Source organism: Lagenorhynchus albirostris, chromosome 2 (assembly GCF_949774975.1).
Source record: "Lagenorhynchus albirostris chromosome 2, mLagAlb1.1, whole genome shotgun sequence".
Taxonomy (NCBI): Eukaryota; Metazoa; Chordata; class Mammalia; order Artiodactyla; family Delphinidae; genus Lagenorhynchus; species Lagenorhynchus albirostris.
In genome coordinates, this window is record NC_083096.1 from 179,835,575 (window position 1) to 179,861,747 (window position 26,173).

Here is a 26,173-nt window from a genome sequence, read left to right on the forward strand (position 1 = left end):
AGATAAAACACTGTATTTTTGTGCTAACTGTAAACATCTATGTAAAGTTATTTTCTTAAATAGCTGCTTAATTAATAAGACAAGAGGGAAATATTTCTGAGTTATATGGCCTTATTTAACCTTGTTTTGAAAATCATTAAGAGCAATAATAAGTAGATTTTTGTGTGTGTTTGAGACTTAAATTCCAAATTGTTTTTAGGATGTATTCTCTTTTAGTTAGATCCCCCTATTTTTTATGGGAGGGTTAAAAAGAAAAGTTTGACTCTACAATAAGTTTTCATGCTTTCATTTTTTAAAATGATTTAGAAAAATCAAATCCAAACAATGTATTTATTCCTATGGCAAGTTTGATATGTGAAAAAATTTAATTCATGTCAAGAATTTTAATAACTTCTGATCTTGGTCATTGTGTGTTTTATGACCATTTATGTAAAATAAACTCTAAGTGTTGTCACTTAATTTTGAAGATAAGTTCAGTCAGACCTTTTCACATAAAAGTTTCAAAATACTGATAGAGATCACTTGATGCAGTGACCTGCTTTACATATTACTAGCCTTGTGCATTGGAATCTCATATCTGGATTTATAGCTTTGGATCAATTTGGGTTGCCACGATAACTTTTTAAACAGAAAGAGGTGACTTTTTATCTAGTAATAAGGCATTGATAAGTAAACGTGGTAATTCCATATGTTAGGTTTGTGGATCTGCTCTCTTCCACTACCTTATCCCTCATGGCAGCGTTCCTCAGGCCAGGGCTGCAGGGCAGCCTCCAGTAAGACCACGGAGAAGTGTTTAGGCAAAGGGATATCAGTAGTTGTCCTTGACATCCCAGCATATTCCTTTCCTTTCTTCTCTAACAGATATATGTTCAGAGATAATCATTTAGATAATCATTAGAGAGAATCATTTTCCTGAATGTAAATTTGTAGTTGAGAAATGAAAGAATATAGATTCTCTCTCCTATTCTGGAAAGCTTTTTAATATACAAGTTAATACCTACTTTATGTTTTTACTTTATATAAGAGCGTTTATAGTAATAATGATTCTGTTGATTATGAAAAAAGAATATAAAGCTTTTCATTGTGTAAAAAGAATAAAGTTATTCATAATCCTCACTATCTAACCATCTGTCATTGATTTCAGTTCTGTCTAGTCTTACCAACACCAGTGTCAGACATTAGTCCTTGCGGGTGGTGAATGCAGAAATTAATAAGTTTGGTTTCTTTGAGCTCAAAATTGATAGTGAAGTAGACAGTGCAGACCATCTGACTGCCAAATAACTGACCACACAAGGGGATGTAAGTTGTCAACTTTGTATAAAGGAAAGGAAATCTTACATCGAGGAGAGGACATGTTGTTTCTTTACAGAGGAGTCATGAGAGTTTACTGCCACTGGAGGTAACTCATTATAAGGTTGCAGGTGCTTGTAAGAATAAAGGAATAAAGAAGGCTTGGTATGGATGGGGTACGGGAGTTGGTGTTTCTTTAAGGCAGTGCAGCCTAGGGGAGGGCGAGATGTGATGTGGGATCAGACCATCGAATACAGCAAGTTTTTTTTTGTCACATGAGCTTTAAGAAAGTGGAGATCATTAGTTAGGAAGGGACCTGTTAGTTTTGAAGTCAGTGAACAGTAGCTAGGTATGACAGTGTTACGTTATGAGATACAGAAAATATTTACTTCTGTAGGAGGTGATAGGAAGAAGAGGGCATATGGGCTGTGATTTGTGTTCAGGTGAGATGAGTAAACAGTGGATGTCTAGAGATGTGAAGTGCTGGTAGTGGGTACAACAAGGATTGGAAGACAGAAATTAAGAACCTTGGGTTGTCCCCACACTGTGCAAGTCGGAGCTACAGTTTTTATTTAGGGAATGGGTTTCTTCAGTTTTTCCTTGAACAGCAAGTTGGGGCTTAGGTAGAGAACTCTCTGCTACAGTGGGAAGAGATCTCTTCTTTGTCCCTTAAGGTGATCAGCGTGTTAAGTGCATGTTGCCTGAATGTTGAACAGAGTTTTTTCCCAGCATCCTGGACTTTGGAGCAAGATAGAAAGCTCAGTCAGCAGTTCATTCCCGAGCTGCTGTTTTATATGGATTCAGAGATCGGATTGCTGTTGTTGAGCCTACATCTGAGTAGAGAAATCTGTTGGGAAATTCTGGATGCCTAAATGATTGACTTTCAGACGTCTTCTTTTTCTGTAATGACTTTGGGCTACAAGAATCCTGATGTCTTTCAGAAAGTTTCTTGGAAGGCAGTGGCCTTTAGTCTTCTTTGTGTCTTTCTTCCTGTTCTGCCTCTTAGTGGGTCTGCTAGCACCTGTGGTGGGACTAGAATTTCCACTGGATCGAGGGCTCCAAACCTCTGCTCCTTTGCTTTTTGCTGGGGAGGGTGTTGTTAACATGCATGAAATGAAGAAGTAGAGGAACCTGCCTCTGTTCTCAAGCATCTAGAGTTATTCTAAGACACATTTGTTGTGAAGGGTCATGAGGAAGGATAAAACACATGGCATTTTAAATGTGGGCATTATGGTCACTCTCCCTAGAAAATTAGATTGACTGCAGATGCCTTTACTTCTGAGTCTTCGCTTGTAGTGTGGAGAGTTTTTACATTCCTTTTTAGTCACTGCTTCCCTTAAAATCATTGCTTCTTAAAAAAAAAAAGTATCTTAACTGATCATTTTAAAAAATAACCTTTAGACTCCAGCTGTTGAGAGCATCAAAAATAATTACCCAGCCAATGCCGTGTCAGATGTAATTTACGAAAGTGCCCTTCTTCCCTGAGGAAAATCTAATTTGGTTTACTTCATTCCATCTCTGATTGGCTGCCTTGGTTTTCTTTACTATTAGAAAATATGTTCAGGTTAAAATTTAATAGAAAGTTATCCATAAGATACTAGATTGGTTTTCTTTTCTTCATGTGTGTGAAAAGGTCGTTGTAATAGCATGTTCAAGCTAGTCTTCTTTATGTATTTCACTTATTTCCTCACAAAATATTTATTAAAAATAAAGCAGCACTTGGCAAAGCTGTTTCTCTTTGTGAAGACGGGGAGCATCTATCTGAGTAATATATTCAAGATTTTGTCTTGGTGTGTAACCTTGAGCAAGTAATTCCCTTTATTGAAGTTTCTCCATCTGACTATGGATAATCTCATGGGATTCCCACTCCCCCTTCTTCAGGGATGCTGGAAACAATAATTGAGGCTTTATCAAGTTATTTAAATTATCAGAAACTGGTCAAAAAGAACCCAAGAGCTGTTTTCCTTTAGCTTAAAATTATTTGTCATTTAATATCACCTTTAAAAATTTATTTTCTATAAAAGGCATGTGCTTTGTCATTTATTTATTTATGCAGTGGCTTTATGGGCCCTGTCTTTGATCCATTGAAGGTAAATGCCATTGTTTTAAATTTTCTTTTTCTTTTAAAGACTGTGTGTATATCGAGAGTCGGAGGCCAAACACACCGTATTTCATCTGTAGCATCCAAGACTTCAAACTGGTAAGCATCTTTTCATGTGCTGTTGATTCTACTCTGTACCTTCTCTTTTCCCAGTTCCACTGGCTGTCTCTTTTGATTGCTTCTCTATCGTACTGACTTGGTAACCAGTTCACCTCTGAGTGCTGACTGCCTGGTGACTGCAGCACTCAAATAAGGCAGTAATCAGCTTTATAACACTAAGTGTAAACAAACGTTTCTGAAGTTTTTATTCATTTAGTAGCTGTTCTGACAACTATTTCAGAGATTCCCTTGAGCTCCTGTAGTAGGTCATTTTTTCTCAGTCATTGTGAAGAACCTGATGTAAAATAAACTTTGGATTTAATGATGAATTGGGGGAAAAAAGAGAATATAAATGGGCCAGAGATGATTATTTTCTGTGGCAATTGTAATTTACTTAGGTATTTTAAGCAAATATGGAGTGTATTTTGAACCTTTTCTGGGTGTCTCCTGTGGTGGAGGTCGGGGAAGGAAGTTTGGCTTGGGGATGATATAGCTACAGTACTTTCTCATTAAAAAGTACTTAGGTACTTTTACTTTCACAGGTACCTAAGTGCCAATATTGCCCAGTATGAAATCTCTTGTTTTTAGACCACTGGTTCTCACACTTGGGGCTTTGGATCCCCTGATATCCGTAGAGATTTTGCAGAGGTCTGTAAATAAGCATTCTCAGTCTCAAATAAATTAAATAAATATACTTCACACATGTTTGTACAACTGCTTTTCAAATGTATTAATATGCTGCTGTGATTTTTAAAATTAACTTATTTAATGAAAGTACAGAGTTAAGAATCACTTTATTATGTATTTTCCTCAAGCAATTGTTATGTGAAGTGCTATTGGAGTAGTGTCATTTGGGGAGTCTTTTGAAACATTTAGATGTTAAGAAAGGATCCTGTACAGTAAGTCGCCTACATACGAACGAGTTCCGTTCAGAGAGTGCGTTCCTAAGTCCAACAAAGTTAGCCTAGGTACCCAACTAACACAATTGGCTATATACCACTGCTTTTACGCTTGCTTGCAGACATCCTGGGCTTGAAATAATGATACTGTACTACTGTATACTGTACTGTACAGTAAAGGACACAAAAGCACAACCACTTGTAGAGGATGCACGCACATGACAATGTACGCCAGACACATGCACTAACTTACGTGATTGCACATGTGAATGCACGTTTGCATCTTTGAAAGGTCGCAACTTGAAGGTTCGTATGTAGGGGACTTATTGTACTTGAAGGTTGTGAACCACTGTGTACATTCTTAGGTCTGGAGAAATCCTAATTCTTTAGCTTTGTAGAGATATGTGTCAGTATCTGTGAAAGCCAGCCATTATTTCCAAAACGCTTTGTAACTTTTGATAATACTTGTGCTCTGACATACGTTGTATGTGACATTTCAGCCTAAAGAAAAGTAGTGTAGTCTGAACTCTGCATCTCCTTTTTTTTTTTTTTTTTTTTTTTTTGTGGTATGCGGGCCTGTCACTGTTGTGGCCTCTCCCGCTGCGGAGCACAGGCTCTGGATGCGCAGGCTCAGCGGCCATGGCCCACGGTCCCAGCCGCTCCGCAGCATGTGGGATCTTCCCGGACCGGGGCACAAACCCGTGTGCCCTGCATCGGCAGGTGGACTCTCAACCGCTGCGCCACCAGTGAAGCCCTCCTTAGTTTTTTTTTTTTAAATGCATTTTAAATGACTCCAAATGTCCAGTTAGTATATGCGATTGAGTTAGTTAAAAAGTTGCATGCCATTTATTTTTCTTTGTTCAAAAATTATCACGTAAGTAATAACATGCTTTTTGCTACTTTAAAAGAAAGTAAAATGGGCCATTTACTGCTAAGATTTCTTTATTCTTGGTAGGCTGCTTTTACCTTCTAGTTTTACAAGGTGGCCTTGCGGTTTAATCTTGTAAATCACATGCTTTCTGCTCAGATTTTATGTCAACATGAGGTTTTACCATTTTTTAGAGGTCTTTGCTATTTATTATATGTTGCCTTCCAAAGACTGTTTTTTACAGACGCTGCACTGACATCTGCAAATCTGGGCGGTGGCCTTGTTTCCTGAAGAGTTTTCTTTTGCTAGTGGTGCTGCTACTGCTCTTTCCCTGCTCATTGTCTTTGTGTGTGATCTTTACCAGATACAATACCACCACACTATGGAAAAGATACAGCTGTGAAATAAAACTGCAGAGAGTTTCCTTTTACCTATTAGAGTCTGAGCCCCTTTTGTACAATTTTTCCACGTCAGCAGGTGCTTTCGTGTTTGAATGGTGTCTCTTATGAAATGCTGATTACAATGTGATAGTTGCTGTTCAGGGCAGAGGTTCCTGCTGAGCTACAGTAATTGCTCAGGGTATTAACAGCAATAAAAGCTGAAACTTCTGTCATCAGGATTGGTCTAGTACAGCACATTAAAGCTGTCTGCAGAAACAGCGTGGGAAGTGGGGTGCTATAGGTTTAGATACCTTTTTCTAAGTCACATATTGCTATGAGAGATGTTTTTGTTTGAGTTCTGTATTCAGCACGTATTCACAGTTTCTGTGTAAGAATAACAGGGATGTTGAAGACATATTTGCTCCTGGAAGGGATGTGTTTGTTGTCTGGATACCCACTTCCTTTCCTTGTTTCTCAATACTACTTCCAAAAAGATAACCTAATAGATAAGAATAATCATAGACGTCTTTTCCTTCAGCTTAACCTGTAAGGGGAAAAGATGAACAGAAGGAAATGTTCTTTGTTTCTTTGCAAGATTTCAAGAAGAAGAAATTGGAGTTGGTTTTGCCCACAGCAGATACCATGCATGGCAAGTGGAACAGTGGAAAACAAAAACCCAATAGCTTTGACATGTTGTTGATTAGTTATGTATTTTATCTTTTTATGGTTTGAGGTTTAACTGAGAGATGTATTTCTTTGTTTATACCATAAATTAGAATCAGTCCTTTTAGCATGGTGAGTTTTGAGAACAAGATGTGTTTTGGGACTGTCAGAGGCACTGGGTGAACAGGAAGGGCAGGAAGGGGAGAAGGGCAGGAAGCTGGGAGAAGCAGAGGATTTTGGAGCAGCTGTGCAGAGAGAGAGAGGGAGAGAGAGAGAGAGAGAGCGCGAGAGCACAAGTGCTCTCCCTGAGTCCTGCTGTATTGGTGCTTCTTCCCGTTGGATTCTTAGATTATCCTATTGTCTCTCCTGAGTAGAGGGCTCTTGGGCCAGCTTGAGCAGATCTCTAGTAAGCATAACTGAAAGAGCCTGCTATCACATCTGCATATGCTGTGCTCCCATAGCTTTTCTAGGTCACTGTGTTTGCTTTGAGGGTTTTGTTCCCGAATGAGTCACTGTCACCACGGAGCAGTATAACCCAGAGTGCAGTTAGGAGCGTTTTGGGTTATCACCAGTGCCTTCGACAGGCATTTGTTGAAAGCCTACTTTGTGTTCTTTGTTGAGCGCAGCACCATAAGGGGGACTGAAGAATCGAAGATATAGTTCCTTCCCTCAGTGATCTTAGGTTGTGATTGGACAGACAGTGGCTGTGGTGTTACTGGATGTCAGCCCTCTTTGGGGAACCCTGAACAGGACTGATGTGGAGGAAGCCATTCACGTAATGTCCTAAGAGCAAGATTCCTTACTTTTACTAAAAAACAGTAAGATTCCATTTTTATAGAAGTCCAGGCCTTAGCATAATAGAATTAATTTGCTATCTAGAAATAATCATGGATTCTGAGAATGCTTAACAAGGAGATTATTGAGATTAGTGGTTTCCATTCAGCATAACACCAAGGATCCTTGTTCCTTGTCTGGCTCTAGTAGTGGTGCTTCGTACCTAATTCTTCATTCACAGATAAGTAGTTGAAGCCATTCCTCTAATACTCTGCATGGGAATTCTGTGTGGATTCCTAATGAGTTTCTATCGTTTGTTAAATAGAAAAAATATGATGTTTGTTTCCTTGAGTTATATAATTATCAGTTCTTTAGCTGTTACATGAGATGAATTTTCAGGTCGGATAGGTAATTATTACAAATACTATTTTGAGCAGCTACCATTGATTCATTTTTGCTCCTATTTGGCCTAGTAAAATGTAATTGTCTTTAAAATTAAACCTGACATTCCTTAGAGTTGGGGATACGTCTTTTGTGACGTTAGGCTATTTCCAGTTGACTTTTTAGGGCTCAGTGTGTTGTCACTGCCCTGCACGGATGCATGTGCTCTTGTGTCGTTTCTGTCCCTAACAGCGTACGTTCTCAGTGCTGACTTTGAACATGGAGTGTAGTGGAGGGCGCCTGCCACTTGTTACCTTGGGGAAGGCACATCTCCATTGCTGCTGTGAGTGGGGGGCCGAGCTCGTTAAGGTGCAGCGCCATGTACACCTCTTCGTTTCACAGTCGAATGTGAGCAGCTGGGGGAGGAGCATTTGGAGTTTGCTTCCAGTTCCTGGTCTGTACCTGTAACCCTATGCAAAGGCTGGTCACCCCAGTGCAGCAATCAGGGGCTTCAGCTTAGGTTCCACTTACCGTTGAAATTGCCTTCTCTCCACCAAATTGAGTTTCTCAGAAGTGTATTAAAAGCAAGAAGCTGCTTTTCCTTCTTTAAAATGAAAACTTACTGAGAATAAGTAATCATATCTTCTCATTTTTTTTGTTAGAGACCTTTACATAGATAATGCTGGGAGATAAGGGAGGTTTCTTTAACATGCACTCTTGTGTACATACGTGTGTACACACAGTGAGTTAATTATCATTTATGTATTATACACCACACTTATTTAATCCCAGCTTGGTTGATGTGACCACTCAGCACAGAATGTATGGTGTATGGGCATTCAGGAAATGGGCATCATTTTAATATTAGGTCAGCCTTGTATTGAAAACTTTTTGGGGTGGGGGGCAGGAAATCTGCATTAATTCAGATTCTGCTAATTCAGAATGTTAGATTTGATTCTGGGACTGAGTTGGGGGATGGTAGAGTGCATGGGTTGGGAGCTGGACTTTGACATCAGCTGGTCTGTTCCATCAGTTGCTATCTTCCATGACCTTGGGCAAGACACTAACCTTGCTGTACTTACATATGAAGTTGGGATATAAAGCACCTACCTTGCAGATGGGTTGTTTTTAGATTAAAAGATCAAACCTACAAAGTGGATAGTGCAGTGCCTGGGCCATGGGATGATCGTGACATTGACATTGAGTTGGTGCTCTAGGTTTAAGCTTTGTAAGGGCAGATACCACCACGTCTGTTTTATTCATTGATGTATATATACATTGCCCATATAAGATCCATACTAAATATTTACTGAATATTGAATGAAGTTACATTTCAGTGGAAAAAATTGACTGGATAAAGTTTTCAAAAATCTTTAGTAGTTGTTTGATACAGTCCATGCATTAACTACAAATTAATCTTCCATTTATTAAACAGGCCAAAGAGATCTGCTTCGTTACCTTCAGTTAGCCTGCAATGTGTAGTATTTTATATATTTAAATAATAAAATTCTAAAAATACGTTAAACCTCAGTTTTAATTTTCTTCAGGAAGTTTATGTGAGTGTAGCCAAAGTCATAACATTTTTTAGACATTCTGTTTCGAATTTTCTATGTCACTGACTTCTAGCAAAGATAAATGAGGGCTTAGTCTATATGTAAACATCCCAGAGAAGGCCAGCAGATACGAAAAATGCCATAGGATGTGATGACTTGTTTCCGTGTGAAACAGTAGCTGTTTTCTCTTTTGGTTTTTTATAGTCCCTCAAGTTAGGCCTGCAGAATTGAGTCTATTTGTAGTTTCTTTTTCTCTTTACCCTCTTTGTTCATTCCCTGTAAAAAGGTCAGTACCACTTGGTTACAGCTTTGTGACTTGAGTGTAGTGTTGGATAATGAAGTGAAGACTTTGAAGTTTGTTATCAAGTGTTCTCAGTTTATAGAGTGAGGAGTTACATCTTACTTGGTGGAAAGTACAGCAGAGACAGTTCTTTAAAAAGAGTTGTTCCTTTGTTAGTTTAATTGTTCTCACCTGTCAGGAGTGGGTGCATTGGTGGGACAGTGCTCTTATACAGTGATTTCTAGGTCAAGAAAAAGTTGGAAAAAAGAAGGAAATTTTGCCATTTGCAACAACATGAATGGACTTGGAGGGTACTTTGCTAAGTGAAGTAAGTCAGACCGAGAAAGACAAGCACTGTATGATATCACTTTAGTGTGGAATCTAAAAAATACAACAAACTAGTGACTATAATTTAAAATAAAGAAACAGACTTACAGATACAGAGAACAAATTAGTGTATCAGTGCGGAGAGGGAAGAGGGGAGGGGCAAGATAGGGGTAGGGGATAAAGAGGTACAAACTATTATGTGTAAAATAAGGTACAAGGATATATTGTACAACGTGGAATATACCGAATATTCTATAATAACTGGAAATGGACTATAATCTTTAAAAACTGTGAATCACTATATTGTATACCCGTATCTTATATAATATTGTACGTTGTATATACTTCAATTTAAAAAAAAAAAGTAAAAAAGGGAAAAGGTTTGAATTACTGATTTGGTGCTAGAGTATTCTTCTAAAGGCCACGCCTTCCCCTACCCCAGCCTTCTTTGTTTAAAATAAAGGTCATGGTTGCTTAGTTGCTATCGATAAGCATTGTGATAAACTATAATGGGGTATTGAGCTTCCTCCATGCTGTGTTTGGAGTAACCCACCAATAATACATATATGTGCAAGGATTAAATGTCCTTTTCATGTTGGAATTTGAAGTTTATAATTTTAAGAGTGGGATGCTATCGCTTAGCCCTGAGTTTGATGGGCATAGTCAGATGCTGCGTTGTTGGGTATCTGCTTGTGCCTGCCCCCCACCTCCACCCCAATTATAGGACAATCATGTTGAAAGTTATTTTGAATCACCACAGCCTCTTCGCATGATACGAGTGTCAATTAAGTGGAAGGAAGTGGTGACACAAGTGAAAATCAAAGCGAGGCTTTGGGAATAAGTAATCTCAGAACATCTCATTGGTTCCATTTACTTAGCTTCTCAGTGGTCTGTTTTCACTCATGGCTGACAGTCATCGTAGGCCACGTGGTATTTAAAGTTTTAATGGTTCACGATTACTGTGAAGTTGGGTAGTTCATTTTCTCCTAATGTATTTGGATTTTAGGACTCTAAGAAATCACTTAAAAAGTTTAATTATATTTACTTCCATAAACTATCTAAAAATGTTATTTTAATGGTAAACCTGTTCTCTATATGTAAAATTTTTCCAATGCAAAAAACTCTAGCTATTCTGATTTTTTAAAAAAGGAACTTAAGAATGTTTGAGACAATCTGATATTTGCAGAGAGCTACTGTGCAAGAATACTGGTAAAATCTTGTCATTCCAACTCTTATTTCTTAGAACTGGAAATTTGTAATTTGTGTATATGTGGTTGTTTGTGTTAAGGACCAACTCAAAATTATAGAAGAAAAAATCCATTAGAAGAAATGAAGGAAAATTAGGGCAACTGAGATACTGTCAGCGTTTTCTGATTCATAAGTAAGAATAATGAAATGCTTTGAAATGATGCCTTTTTTCATGTTTAAAATGTTTTAATAATTACTTGAACTTTTGCACATTAAGTAATGCCAACATGCTTAGAAATGCTTCGCCAAGTGTCTTTCTGTTTAAAACCCTTGATTTGAATGAATAAGGATTTGAGTGGTCTGATTAACTCCTAGTGCAAGAGATTAACCACAGGTTCATTTTTATTTGATGCTTATATTAAAAGATCTTGAGTATACTGTACATTCTAGTGAACAGTTGAATCTTTGATTAGAAATTTGCAGTGCTGGTATGGGGAGGTGGGAGGTGTGTGGTGGAGAAGGCTATGGCTACTAACACTTGCTGTCCATGCAGGTCATGTATATTTACTGTCCGTGGGGGCAGTGGGAGTCAGAGACTGGCCGCACAGGAAGCATATATGGTGTGGGAGCCCGGGATGCTCTAGAGGGTCGTCTGTAGAGAAAGAAAAGAACAGAAAAGAAAAGCATCATGATAAAGACATGCCCAAGATTAGCTCTTTTTCTTGGGATTTATCTTTTTTGTTTGTTTTCAGAGAGACATAAAAAGAAAATAAGTAGTTGATGGAGCATATTAAAATCTTGGGCCACAGGAAGCTGTTAGAGAGTGAGTCTTAGCTTTTTGAAATGAATTATATGTCTCAGGACTCCCTAAAAATGATTTAATATGAAAAGTTTGCTTACCTGTAATTTAAAAACCATCTTAAGAACAGAAATTCACATAACTATTTGGATTTTATGGGGTTTTTAGTTCATTAAAACAACATGAAATTGGATTGGTTAGGTTTTGGGAAATGTTACGTACTCCCTAGAGTTTTTGAAAAGGGACATATTCAGACTGTCATCTGAAGTATCTTTTTTTGATACTTATCAGGACTGTGCTGGCTTTCAGAAGTTGCTCTTTAATATTTTGCTGGTTTTAAATGTTTTAAAAGTTTCTTTAAAAAAAAAGACATATGGTACATACCAAACTGGTTTTGCCCCTAAAAGAAATAATATCTTTCTTGAACTTTATGCTCCAGTCTGTTCATTACATTTACCTTGTGAGTAAATTAAAGCTTGTTTGAATGGTGTCTTCTTTTTCCTCTGGTGTTAAGCCTTTGTATGTTACCTTATCTTTAGCTTTACAAAATTAAACTAGGACTTTGAGGAAATGGTAGGATCTTTCTTTGAGGCCCCTGCCCCCAGTACCTTGAGCATTTCCTTCTGAAGTACATGTCCTATGCCTCTGGCATCTCTCCTTAGAAACTCTTCTGAAAGCTCAGTTTGTCCACTGGTGGTTTATTTTATAGTCATGTTTATCTGACACCATTGCATTTTTGTTTTTGTTATAAGCAAAGCATGCCACTGTCACGGTGCTTTGACACTGTGTCACATCTTAACTTGGTTATTTTGAGGGGCACACACCATACCGCTTTATGACAGGCCCATACTGAGTGTGTGGAGCCAGAGGGTCGTATGTTCACGCTGGAGAAAGGAAGCAGCTCTGACTGATGTGCGGAGTTTAACTTCTGTGGCAGAACAGATTCGCTGAGACTTCAGAGGCCACCTGCTAAAGGATTTGTGCAGCTGCCTGCTTGTGTGCTGAGTGCCCCTAGTAACCAGGGTATGAGAGGACATTGGGCCTGTTAACTTAAAACTTTTTTCTCTTTTAGGTCCACAACTCCCAGGCCTGTTGCAGATCTCCACCTCCTGCTTTGTGCGACCCCCCAGCATGCTCTCTGCCGGTGGCAGCACAGCCGCCACAGCATCTTTCTGAAGCCGGGAGAGGGCCTGTAGGGGTAAGGAGAATCCCGTTTTTAAAAGCTATCAATATTTTATATCCCACAGGGTATAAAATAGGAATATCACCTCCCTCCCCAGAGCCCCTTTAAAAATGTGCTGTATCGTATGTGTTCTTAAAGGAGTAACAAGTACACGCACAGAGGAAGCAAAATACGGGACTTGCCTTACCCCTCTAGGACAGTTCCAGAAGTCGGGGGGCTTGGTGGTGGAGGGGTGTTGGCACCAGCAGAGAGCATGCTGGGCCGCTGCAAGGAGCAGGAGCTGGCAATCAGCAGCGAGTATGGACGTTGGCGACTGAAATAGGGGAAAAGGGGGTAAGTCTGAGTCCGCGTGCGGACTGCGCCTTTCCCCAGGATCACCGGGACTTGTGGCCCGTGAGTCTAAACTGTTCGGGCTGCTGCCCTCTCCGGTGACCTTCGGTAGAGTATTGCTCAGAGGTAGCTGGGCTTTTCTGCAGGGCCGGATACAGAATAAACGTTTGAAAGGCTTGGGTTGGGGAGTAGATGGAGTGCTCTCAGCTGTACCCCGGCAAATCCTCTGTTACCGGGTGATGATGTGGGCGTTACGTGAGGTGAAGCAGGATGCAGTGTCTTCAGCGCTCTGTCCCCTGGAGCACAGGGCCTGGTGTGAGTGATCCACGAGGGTTACCTTTGTGCCGTGTGCCTCACCTTTTCTGGAAGCTCGGTGTACACACCTGTCTTCATTTTCCTTCCTTCATGAGGATTTAATGCTCAAGTTTTCTGAAGGACAGGTGTTTATTGTTCTGATTGACCGCTGCTAGTCACTAAAGAAGGTTAAGACCTGTCTTTCCCTTGTTTTACCTAATCTGACCCTGGGGCTCAAACTCATGCTTGATTAGGAAATAACACAAGAGAATAGCCCTCGTACATGCATGCACAGATCCAGATACTGGCAATATGCAACGACTTGTTCACTTGCCGTGTAGCATATTAGTATCTTGGAGACTAGGAAAAGAGAGCGCTCCCGATGGCCTGTAGCAGCGCTTGGGAAAGTTTTGGGAAGGTAGCTAGGTACTGAGGAGCCGGGTGTGTTTTTGGTACACCAGTTACACGTGGGCAGGCAGAGTGGAGGCGCTCAGCTCGCCAGGTGTACGTGTCAGCCTGTCCTTAAAAGCAACGTAGGCAGTGAGCCTGGTGAAGCTGGGAGTTGTGAGAAGATGCCGCAGGACGTCAAAGAAGAGCACAGGTTAGTGGGTCCTGGGAGGCAGAGGTGGGGATACAAAATGGGGCCGGATAATTGAGGGTCTGAAAGGTTAGGCAAGGTGACATTTTATGTTCTAGGCCGAAGAGAGCCTTGCAGGCTTTTTTATTGCGGGCAGGCCGATCTGCAGATCACTGCTTAAGAAGATTCATTGGGTAGAGTGTGGAGTGGGGAAAGACTGTAAAAGTTCCAATTAGGTGGCTAGGACTGTCATCCATGCATAAAATGAAGAGGACCAAGACAATGGAGGTGGGACATTAATAATTGTAATAAAATCAGGAATAATTGTCACAACATTTTCATGTTTAGATAGTTGCCACTGTAATTTATCAAGAATTAGACCAGAGAAAAAGGTTCACATTATGGAAGCCTTGGAAGTCTTGATATAATAGCCATTCACAATGGAAGATAAAACCCAACGTAGTGGATAAAAATCTAATTTTAATCCCTGGAGAGATACTGACAGTTTAAGGGACAAATTAGCAGAGTCCCAACTTGACTGCATACTTCAAAAGCTTCAGCCTTTACCAGTTACCATCGTGTGTGTGTGTGTGTGTGTGTGTGTGTGTGTGAGAGAGAGAGAGAGAGAGAGAGAGAGAGAAATGGTTTTTATCTTTCAGGCCAATATTATCTTTATTCTCTAATCAGTGTCAATGTCATTGTTAGACTGTTTCATTTACTGCAATACCCACTAACCAGGATTTGCTGAATGGATTTAAAGTTTTGCCCATAATTGATATGTAGTAAACTTTTTATATTAGCATTAGTGATGACGAGTATTTATTTTTTTAGCAGTAAAAATATTGTGTCCACTAGGGATTTAAATAAGTTCATGATGGGTGGTATTCTCAGATACCATCATATGTAGGTTGGAGAAGATTCTGTAGTACGATGATAAATCTTCTTTCAGTCAGGATGATGCTGCATAAAGCTAACGTATTGATTGTTCTTTAACAACGCTTCCTGCTGCCAAAGTCATTTGAGCTGGATCTGAATTGGATCCAGTTGGCCAAGCTCCCCTCCATGTGTGGAGTTCTCATAAATCCTGCAGGCAGACACATCTAATACCGTGTAATGAGAGAGCTACTGGGAGAAAAAATTGATTACGGGGTTGCAGACAATATCATTAACGTTTCCTGCCGTGATACACCAGATGTCTTCCCTAATAGACTGTTTTTGTTAATTTAGTTTTTATAGGATAGCATTGATTGCATCATAATTTAACTTCCTTTGCATATTCAGGTATAGGTGATCTCTGTCTGTATACAAATGATGGCATCAACTCATAAGATTTAATTTTATTAATTTTTTATCTGTTCATTTTAAAAGTATTTGTGCTAGAAGGGCAACATTTTTACTTGTTCCCGAGAATCTGTTAGCTTCGATGTCTTCTAGCAAGAATTACTGATTTACTGGTAGTTGGTGGGAGGGAGGTGAGAAGGCAAAGAAAACATTGCCCAGATCCTCCCCAGACAGGACAGAGATCATCCCGCACCCCCAGCTGTTCCCAGTATCAGGGGGTTTAATTGGCGTGACAGAGGCTCTGTCCAAAGCAGAGAAGGTGCAGCCATTTAAAGGGCATTTAAAATGCACATTCATTTCCACTGTCATGAACGTGGCTCTGCGGGCTGGAATGCTTGTTGGGTGCACCCATCCTCTCCTCGCTAAAAAATCAGTACTCCTCACTTTGGTATTTAGTTATTTAGCATTTTTATTTTTCAGTCGTATCTTTTTGTGTGTTTAAGACCTCCGTGGAGTGGCTAACACATATAAATAAGACAACATTGCAGTAGTGGGTCGAGCTATTTTATTTAAGTTACTAAAAAAAATGTTCATAGCTGCTTTATTCACAATAGAAAAATACTGGAAAGAGCCCACATGTTCTTTGGTGAGTGATTGAACCAAGTCATTTTTTTAACGACTGGTTTTGTTTTTGGGGCATTATCCTTTAGAGAACAATTTTTTCTCTTGATGAGTTCCTGTGTAACATAGGATGCATTAATCAACCTTTCTAACCCTTAGTCTTCTCACCTCTAAAATGGGCACACTACTACTGTTTACCTCAAAGGGTTGTTACAAAGGTGATAAAGTAATTCATTAGATTGCTTAGCATGATGCAGGCATATAATAAGCATTCCTTAAGCATTACCTCTTATCACAGCGGGTTTTGTTGTACAGACTCAGGGTTAAATAATTTACTAGTTTTCTGGACATTCTTAATCTGAAGCCCATAGGCCCCTAGGTGGTCTCCTTGAGTTTAAGAGCGTCTATGAACTTTCTGGAATCGCTTGCAAAGTCTTATATGTACGTGCATTTCCCTGGAGAGAATATATACTTTTCAACCATGGATGATAATCAGTAGATTCCTAAAATGTTGAAAAAAATTTAAAAATTGAATTTAAAAACTGCTATTCTCTAAAGCCTCTTGAGGTGGGTCACTTAAAACCTCAAATCGGGAAAGTAACCATTAAAATTATATAAATATTTAAAAAATTTCTTTAATTGAGGCTATTTTCCAAGTAAAGGCTATAATTAAAACCCTGGAAAAACAAACACACACCCTCAAATCAGCTAGCTGTTACGGAAGTCAACTAACGTGGAACATTTACTTTGTGCCTAGGCACACTGCTACTCTTTTCACGTAGTTTAACCCGTTTGATCTCCACAACAATCTGTGACATTTATTTCATTTTGTACGTGAGAAAACTTGAGGTTTGCGCTCATGTAAAATCTTGCCTTTGTATAAAAATCTGGCAGGACTGAGGTTTAACTCAGGAACTCACCTGGCCATGGGTAATCTTGGTTGCGCCCCTGGCTGACTTTGTACTGCATGGGTGACCCCTGCCTCGATGCCCCTTTGCCTTCACTTTACTAGTGAGTTCCTCAGCTGACGTGCTTGCTGCTCATTCACTTTGGAGAGTAGAAGGCTTCTGCCACTGAGAGTTTTACAGGCTGGCCTTTCCCCTGAATAGATGGACGGTGGTGTTAACAGCATGGTGTGGGAACCCTGTTTAGTATTGGTGAGTTTTCTTTTCCTGTTAGCACTTGTGGTGGTCCTATCTTACTGTCCTTTTGGTTAAAAAAAATGCCTGACCAGCAGACCCCAACGATGAGCTCCCTTCTCACTTAACAGCATCTGTGTACATTTGAAAAAGGACCCTTGTAGTCTGTGTGTGTGTTAGTCTGCATTTGTTTCAGATAAAATTTTGTGCGTGTGAGAAATTGGGCTTTGCATGTCCCTTGGAATAAATCCAGTCCCCTGATCTAGACAGACCTACTTCACCAACACAGAGCAGGAAGCCGGGGTCCAGTGGCTCACCCCAAACCCCTGCTTCATGCAGCGCTGCTTAGGCCCAATCTCTTGGGTCTCTGGTTGGTGTTCTTCCCATTGCTCCTTGCTACCTTCCTTGACCATTGGGTGTTCTTAGAGCCAGCCCATGTGATAACACCATTTATTTCTTTAGAAGCTAAGAATACTTTGCCTAATAATCTAGTTTAAACTTTTTGACTGAGTCTCAAGCCACTGTTAAAACAGTATTATTTTTTGCTTACGTAAGGCCTTTATCATTTTAAAGTATCATTTCTAACACTGGTACTTCTCATACTTGGGACTTTTGGTACCATTTAATAATTAAAAGTGAACATTTATTATAAAATGCTGTCTTAAAAGTAAAGTTAATTATATTTCTTACCTGCTTGGTGCTTATAAAGAACTGTCATCTTGTTGCTTCTCTAGCTGTACAGGAGGTTTTAAGGATATCCTGCTTTTTTCAGAGTTTACCGTAGCTTCCCCAACTGCCGCTAAGTATGCCAAAAATAACCATTGTCTTTTATATTTGATTGTAGTGAAAGGTGTTAAAATCACTGATTTTCAGAAAAATTGCCAATACAGGTGCTATATTAATTTAGGGATTAATCCATCTACCCTAAATGAAAGATAATTTATAGCTGTTGATTTTTTTTTTTTTTTTTTTTTTTTTTTTTTGCGGTACGCGGGCCTCTCGCTGTTGTGGCCTCTCCCGTTGCGGAGCACAGGCTCCGGACACACAGGCTCAGCGGCCATGGCTCATGGGCCTAGCTGCTCCGCGGCATGTGGGATCCTCCCGGACCGGGGCACGAACCCGCGTTCCCTGCATCGGCAGGCGGACTCTCAACCACTGCGCCACCAGGGAAGCCCTAGCTGTTGAATTTTAATGTAGCAAGTTTAAAAAATTCTTAAAACACCCAATTGACCAGTATTAGTATTAGCGAGCATATAACCTGCTTCCAGGTGAATTCCTTTCCTTTGGAGAAGTTGTTTTCACAGTCTGCTCTCCCTTAGAAGCTGGACGTCAGCTAATTTGTTCTTAAGGCTATCTTCCATTATATTCATCTGCTCTTTTTTTTTTACAGAAGGGACATCATGATAGCCACATTTTTCAGAACACAGATTTGAATAACCTTATGATTTTAAAAAACTGCCTGCTGTTTTAAGCAGTCTTTTTGTTGCCATAGATCTGTATGAAACATAATGATCACGTTTAGGTTTTATTGAGCTTTCCCTTCTTTCAGGGATAATGCATCACCCTTCATTACCTAAAGGCACTGTTAGGCCCTTCAACTTTGCCTTTTTAGGGCTGTTCCGTACTGTTTGAAAAATACCTAAGCAAATATATGGAGTTCCCAGGCTTTACAAGTTCTCCAGAATCAGTTTTATTAATTATAAATTGCCAAAGCAATTTCAGCACATGGAGGTGTAGAGCTTGCAGTTTTGTTTAGTTTAAACTTTGTGTGTTACACCTCCTTTTAGGACCTCATAGTATTTTTAGTGACAATATCTCTTACAACTATCAAGGCCTTCAATTTTTCTAAGGGCCTGGGGTCAAGATTAAGTAATATACCTAAGGTTAATTGATCCTTTCCAGAGTCTAGAAATTGTTACGCCTAATGCCTGGAAGTTGGCATTTTCTGGTTTTATCTTTGATCTCCTGTTGTACAGTTAGATCGAATGTCAGGTACTTGTCATTTTTTTCCTTTCTTTTCTTTGTAAATAGACTTTATTTTTTAGAACAGTTTTAGGATCACAGCAAAAATTGAGTGGAAGGCACAGAGAGATTTCCCATATACCTCCTACCCTATACATGAGTGGCCTCTCCCATTAGCAAAACCAGAGTGATACATATATTACAGTTGATGAATCCACAGGTCATTATCACATCCTTATCATCCAAAGTGCATAGTTTACATTAGGGTTCACTTTCAGTGTGTTGTACATTCTTTGGGTTTGGACAAGTTTCTAATGCCATGTATCCACTGTTAGAGCTCCATACCGAGTAGTTTCACTGCCCTAAACATCCTCTGTGCTTTGCCTATTCATCCCTCCTTTCCTTCTGACCCCTGGCAACCACTGATCTGTTTGCTGTCTCCATAGTTTTGCCTTTTGCAGAATGTCATATAGTTTGAATCATACAATATGTAACCTTTTCAGATTGGCTTCTTTCACTTAGTAGTATGCACTTAAGATTCCTCCATGTCTTTTCATGGCGTAACAGTTGAATAATATTTCACGCTGAATAATATTCCATTGTTTGGATGTACCACAGTTTGTTTATCCTTTCACCCACTGAAAGCTACCTTTGTTCCTCCAGGGTTTAGCAATTATGAATAAAGCTGCTGTAACATCCATTATAGCAGGTTATTGCGTGGATGTAAGTTTTTGACTCCTTCGGGAGCCTCGTTGCAGGATTGTCCGGTAAGAGTGTGTTTAATTTTCTAAGAAACAACCAAAGTGTTTCCCAAAGTTAGCCGTACCAGTCTGCGTTCCCACCAGCAGTGAATGAAAAGTTCCTGTTGCTCCACATCCTCACCAACATTTGGTGTTGTCCGTGTTCTGGATTTTGGCTGTCCTGTTAGGCTTGTTAGTGGTATTTCACTGTTGTCTGAATTTGCATTTTCCTGATGACATACGATGTGGAGTATCTTTTGTTAGGGGCTCTGGCCCATTTTCAAATCAGGCTGTTTATTTTTTTAATGTTGAGCGTTAAGAGCTCTTTGTGTATTTTGCATGACAGTTCTTTATCAGATGTGTCTTTTGCAAATATTTTCTCCTAGTCTGTGGTTTGTCCTTTGCTTTTCTCGACAGTGTCTTTTACAGAGCAGAGGTTTTTCATTTTAACGAATCCAGCTTATCAGTTCGTTCCTTCGTGGATTGTGCCTTTAGTATTGAATCTGAAAAGTGATCTCCATACCCAAGGCCATTCAGATTTCATTCTGTGTTATCTTCTTCCAGGGTTTTATAGTTTTGCATTTTACATTTAGGTCTGTGATCCATTTTGAGTTGATTTTTGTGTCTAGGTTCTTTTATTTTGTGGGCGGGTGGGGGAGGGCATGTAGGTATCCAGTTGTTCAGCACCATTTGTTGTAAAAATTATCTTTTCTCTATTGCATTGCCTTTCCTCCTTTGTCAGTTGACTCTATTTATGTGAGTCTGTTTCTGGGCTCGCTAATCTATTCCATTGCTCTGAACTGAGTGTAAAATGCAGACATCTTGACTGACTGTTTACTCCTAAATACTTAGGTGTGTATTTTGTAAGAACAAGGACATTCATTTATATAGCCACTATATAGTTATCAAAATCAGGAGGTCTAACAGCACCACAATACTAATCGAATCTATAGACATCCACATTTTGTCACAGATCCCAGTAATGCCCTCTGTAGCAATTTGTTTTTCTGGCCTAATATCCAAACCAGCATCACACATCTGTCTACCATGTCCCTTTGGTCTCCTTTAATCTGGAACAGTTCCTTATCCTTTCTTTGTCTTTCACGACATTGACATGTTTTGGAAGAGTGCAGTTCAGTTTTTTGTAGTTTGCTGCTTCCTAGTTATTAGCTGAAGGTTATGCATTTTAGGCAGGGCTGTTATATTAGTGGTATTGTGTCCTAAGTGCCTTACATTAGAGGACACGGGATACCAATTTGTCACATTGTTGGTGACAGCAACTTGGATCACTTGGATAAGTTACTAACTTTCCCTTTGTAATTAATAGGTAATTGGTAGGGGGAAACTTTGAGAACATGTAAATATCCTGTTTGTCATCAGATTTTCACCCAGTAATATTAGCACCTATTTTATTTTTTGCCTGAATCACTGTGGTGATTGTGGAATGCACTTCTTTTTCTTTTTCCCCTCAAACTCTGTCTTTGAGAAATAGATCAGAATTCACCTACCATTAACTCAAAGGTGGGATTTTTGAGTCAAGTGGAAGAAAGAAAGGGAGAGAGGGAGGGAGGGAGGGAGGAAGAGAAGGAAGAGAAGGAGGGAGGGAGGGAGGGGGAGAGAGAGAGAGAGGCAGGCGGGTGAGGAGGAAGCCCTCAGAACATTTGAGCCCTCAGGGTGTTTTTCATTTTTAGCAACACAAGGACTTAATGAATTTTCATTATTTTTGTAGAAAGAGGAAAAACCTGTAATGGTGTTTTTTTCCATTTTTACGCTCCAGAGGAGAGAAGAGCTGCTTAGAAGTAATAGATCATGGAAGTGGTTTAAAAAAATACACATTTTTACTGCTGAAATAATGGTGTTGGTTTGATTCATGTTGGCAACATTTACTAGTGATCAAGTTACTTCATCTCGTTGCACCTCAGTTTCCTCACTTTTAAAGCCAGAGTATTACTTCAGTAGTTCTGGAGTGAAGCCCAGGAATCCACAGTTTTTCCAAGCACTCTCCGGGATATCTTATGGGCAGCCAGCTTTAGCACGTGGAAGTCTGCCACCAGTGACTGTTATAGTTGCAGATCCGATCCTGTCCTTTGCAGGATGTAGAGTTCTTTTAGTGCAGTTCCAGGACCTCTTACGTTTCTTAAACCTCAGTATTTTATGCCCTTAAAAAATTTGTTTTTGTGGTTCTCCCATTTTAACTTAATTTCCTACCTTCCCCAGCACACAAATTAGGTATAATCTGCATGTTTAAATCCCTAATATAGCGTTCAGAGACAATTTATAAATAAATTCAAACCAAACTACAAAACCAATAAAACTCTAACTACCAGTATTAATTTGATAGAATGGGTGATGATGTTTTGATGAAATGACAGTCACTTGTGACATAAATTTGTTACTGATTGCTTATGGCCCAGATTATTGGGGGCCAGGGGCTGGTGTATAATGTGTTTAGATTACTGGGTTCCTTGTGGTGACTCAGTTCTTCTCTTGATTTCATTTTTGTTATTATCACTGAGAAACCTCTCTAAGTGTAGCTACCATGTTGTGACTTTGCCCTTACCTGGCACCACCGTGGCATATTGGGTTTATCTTGTTTACGTACTAGCTTGTGATAATTATCGTAGTACTGCTTAGTTTTTGATTGTATGTAAACATTCAGAGTCAAAATCATGTAGCTTGAAACTCTTAATGAAATTATAAAATAGGTAATCCAGAAAATGAGTCTGTTAAAAAATTTAAGATATGCATTGAAATGAAAATAAAAGCTAGCCCTCTCCTGCTTCCACCTCCCCATCTCTTGCTCCTCTCTGAGGGAGACAGTTAGCCAGCATCCCTGACATCATGCATGGCTACTTTGTACATACATTGCCCCTTGGTATCTGTGGGGGACTGGTTCCAGGACCTGCCTCAGACGCCAACATCCGTGGATGCTCACGTCCCATAGCCAGCCCTCCGTAGCCACAGATTCCACATCTTCAGACACAGAAATCTGACTGTGTATCTAGTGAAAAAGCCCCACATATAAGTGAATCCACACAGTTCAATGCAGTTCACACCCGTGTTGTTCAAGAGTCAACTGCATAATCTGTCGTTTTGGCAATGTTAAATCGAGGGGCTGTTGGGACTTCCCTGGCGGTCCAGTTGGTAGAACTCTGCGCTTTCACTGCCGAGAGCACGGTTCGTTCCCTGGTCGGGGAACTAAGATCCCACAAGTCAAGCGGTGCGGCACCCCCCTGCCCCCCCCACACAAAAAAAAGAAAATCAAGGGGCTGTGTTTCACTCATCTTTTTGTTTGCAGTGCTCAGAGCAGTTCTTGGCTCCAAGAAGTTGCTTCTTAACCCCTGAATTAATAGTTTGCTTCATTTACAAAATAGGAAAAAAGCACATTATTATTGTTTTTTAATCAGATAAAGAGGGACGTTTTAAAAAGGAATACATTAAATGTGACTGAATGGACCATTAACACGGTGTTGGGTCTTCGTTGCTGCACGTGGGCTTTCTCTAGTTGCGGTGAGCGGGGGCTACTCTTCGTTGCGGTGGCTTCTCTTGTTGTGGAGCACAGGCTCTAGGCGTGTTGGCTTCAGTAGTTGCGGCACACAGGCTCAGTAGTTGTGGCTCGTGGGCTCTAGAGCACAGGCTCAGTAGTTGTGGTGCACGGGCTTAGTTGCTCCGCGGCACGTGGGATCCTCCCAGACCAGGGCTGGAACCTGTGTCCCCTGCATCGGCAGGCGGATTCTTAACCACTGCACCACCAGAGAGGCCCCTGTATTTTTGTTTTAATTTGATGGTTTTTGGCTCTTTAAGTCTTTGTTAGAGGGGAACTTGCTGTGATCTTACAACAGGAGAGTGGCTCATTGGCCACAGAGAGGGAGGTGTTGTCATTGGTGAGGCCGCTGCCCTTGGCTGCAGCCTCCTGACAGCCCTGACGCTCCTTGAGGCCTGAATGGAATGGAGCCGCTGCTGCACTGCCCCAGGGCTTTGTAACAATTTACAGTCTGGGTGGAAAAGCAGAAGGACCTAGAAAGGCAGGTGTACAATGCCTTTGGTGTCCTATAATAGAAGATGTGTGTGGTGACCTTGGAGTGCTGAAGCCGTCAGGATTACAGCACCTTGACCTACAGGATCATGGAGGGACGCTTTGGAATCACATCCAAAGACAAATGAGCAGCAGAAATGGCTGCCTCCACCTCCCAGTCTCACACACTCAGTGGAAGGTGGGGCTAGTTGTCCACGACAACAGAATAGAAGTTGAGTGACGTTAGTGGAGTAGTAGGATAGTGTAACTGGAGTGCAGAACATTCTGTCAGGGATGAGAGCAGTTTGATTTATACTTGAATCAGAAATCGCTGGCTGGTTTACAGTCTAAAAAATTTTTTTGGTTTTGAATATTTTTCCAATATATAAAGATGCAGTAATACCCTTAAATTTAGTATTACCACTAAATTTATTGTTTTGGTTAATTTTTCCTCAAGTTTAGGGACTTTATATCCTTCCATGTTGGAATGGGGAAAGAGTGGTTGATACCTATACTGCTTCCGCCTGGTTTTTCCTCCTCTTAGTAGCGTCTTCTTGGTTGTATTAAAATGTTTGCACACGTCCATAGATCGATCGGCACACTTACCATTATGATGGAATATCAGTCTGATCTTAAGATATTTAGTAGATTTGTTAACAAACAAGATGGAAGTTCACAAAGATATCTGATGCATTGTTAAAATTATTTAGGACAAGAACAGTTGGCAAATGATAATAGACAGGCTTAACATGTAAAACTTGAAATGCTGCTATGGCTTCTGTGGCTTAAGTAGGGAAGACACATCTTTGAGACCAGGGGTTCTCTAGAAATGGATGAAGAATGACAAAGAATGCACAGTGACAGCTGAAGGATCGCATGGCAGGAAAGGGACTGTGATTAAATCCCCTGAGGCTGTCCCTGAGCTGTAAGCTGAAGATAACATTCTCCTTCTGCTGAAAACAAGAATCAATACTCATTCCTTGATGGGCTAAATTATTAAAAAGGGCCCTTCTTACAACGTTTCATCATCTGGATTTGCCTCTGCTGGTGATCTGTTGGCAGCATACAGGGAGATTTGCTGGGCATCCTGTATTAAAATTCCTCAGTCGGCGGTGCAGCCCTTTGGATAATTCCCTTGCATTTTACAATGCTCTTGAATAGGTTTGTGGCTTACTTTTGCCTAAGTGGTTTTGTATCTTTTGGAGTTACTAAACAAAGTGTTGGGCACATATACACATTTTTGAAAAAGCCTTGTTTGTTTTTCTGTTTTTCTCTTTTGTAGCTGTAGGTGGGTGGCTAACAGATTATTCTAGTGATACCCTTAGCAAACATCAAATGCATCTGGCTTATACGTCAGCCTGACACATTGATTAATGTACGCTGAGTTTTGTCTTCTTTCCTTATGAATAAAATTATATAAGAGATCGACTTGCTTTTTAGGGATAGCTTTTAACGAGAAGGGGGGTATTAATTAGGTGGCTGACACCCACCAACCAGCTGAAAAAGAAAGCAGCCCCATCTTGTGAGCTTCAGGGAGGGAAAAAAGAAACTAGCACTCGTTCTCTTTTTAGTGCTGGTGGTGTCACTGGTCCCAGTATAATACAAAGGATGGGGAATGAAGAGAAGGAAGAGCTTTTGTGAGTAGTCCTTTGCCGCTGTCCAGCAGGCTGGGCGGACTTCCGCAGGGGCATCGTTGTGTGGAAGCACAAGGGGACCTGTCCGTGGGACTCGTAGAGTTGGAATCTTCTGGATGAAGCTTGACGCCTTCTGCCCTTCTACATTCTGTCTGAAGGGAGATAAGACTCTGCTTCAGTATTCCAGAATTGGTGGTGTGATGTATTTGTACTATTTTGGTGGAGACAGAACTGTTTCTAAAGTTTTTTTTATTCAGCTGCAGAAAGAGCCTGGTCAGCTGGACAAAGCCATGCTGAGAGATGTTAGTCCCTGTTGCGCAATCGTGAGGTGAGGCTAAAGAACCGTGTACAGTCACATTTCTGCTTCCCTGGAAAACTGATCCGATTAAAAAAATCCCTTTATCTTGTGTGGAGGGGAGAGGGTTGGGAGGGAAGGGAAGCTAATGAAGAAAGGCTGGAAAGAGAGAGAGGTCTTTGAAAGCATGGCTGACCTCAGTGGCAGGGCGTGGGAAGTGGCTTCTGTGCGTGGCACACCGCCCCAGTGGGCGCACAGCCGCCCTGGAGAGGCTCTGCCTTGGGAAAGCTCCTCAGGGCCCAGCAGACTCTGGCCGGCTCCTGGGTGCAAGACTCCCTGGGGAGAGAGATGCTGCTTCTGAACAATTGCAGCCCACCCCCTCCCAGCTCCACAGTGCATGTGCTGCAGGGCTGGAGTGCTCTCCAGGTGCCACGTGCCACGTGCCACTTGCTGTAGGCAGCCACTCTCCTACAGCTAGTTAATTATTTTCTCTTCTGTTC

At 40.5% G+C, this 26,173-nt stretch overlaps 1 protein-coding gene across 5 annotated transcripts in view; it reads left to right on the forward strand.

The window, feature by feature from the left end:
• The window catches only part of RERE (arginine-glutamic acid dipeptide repeats), a 437,233-nt gene that overhangs the window by 203,231 nt on the left and 207,829 nt on the right, over positions 1-26,173 (forward strand). For 4 of the 5 annotated variants that reach the window (XM_060141536.1, XM_060141539.1, XM_060141538.1 and 1 more), the window contains exons 3-4: positions 3,420-3,490; positions 12,675-12,800. In XM_060141536.1, the coding sequence (XP_059997519.1) occupies positions 3,420-3,490; positions 12,675-12,800 (197 nt within the window). The remainder of the gene's footprint in view (positions 1-3,419; positions 3,491-12,674; positions 12,801-26,173) is intronic. The other variant, XM_060141540.1, reaches the window with a different exon arrangement.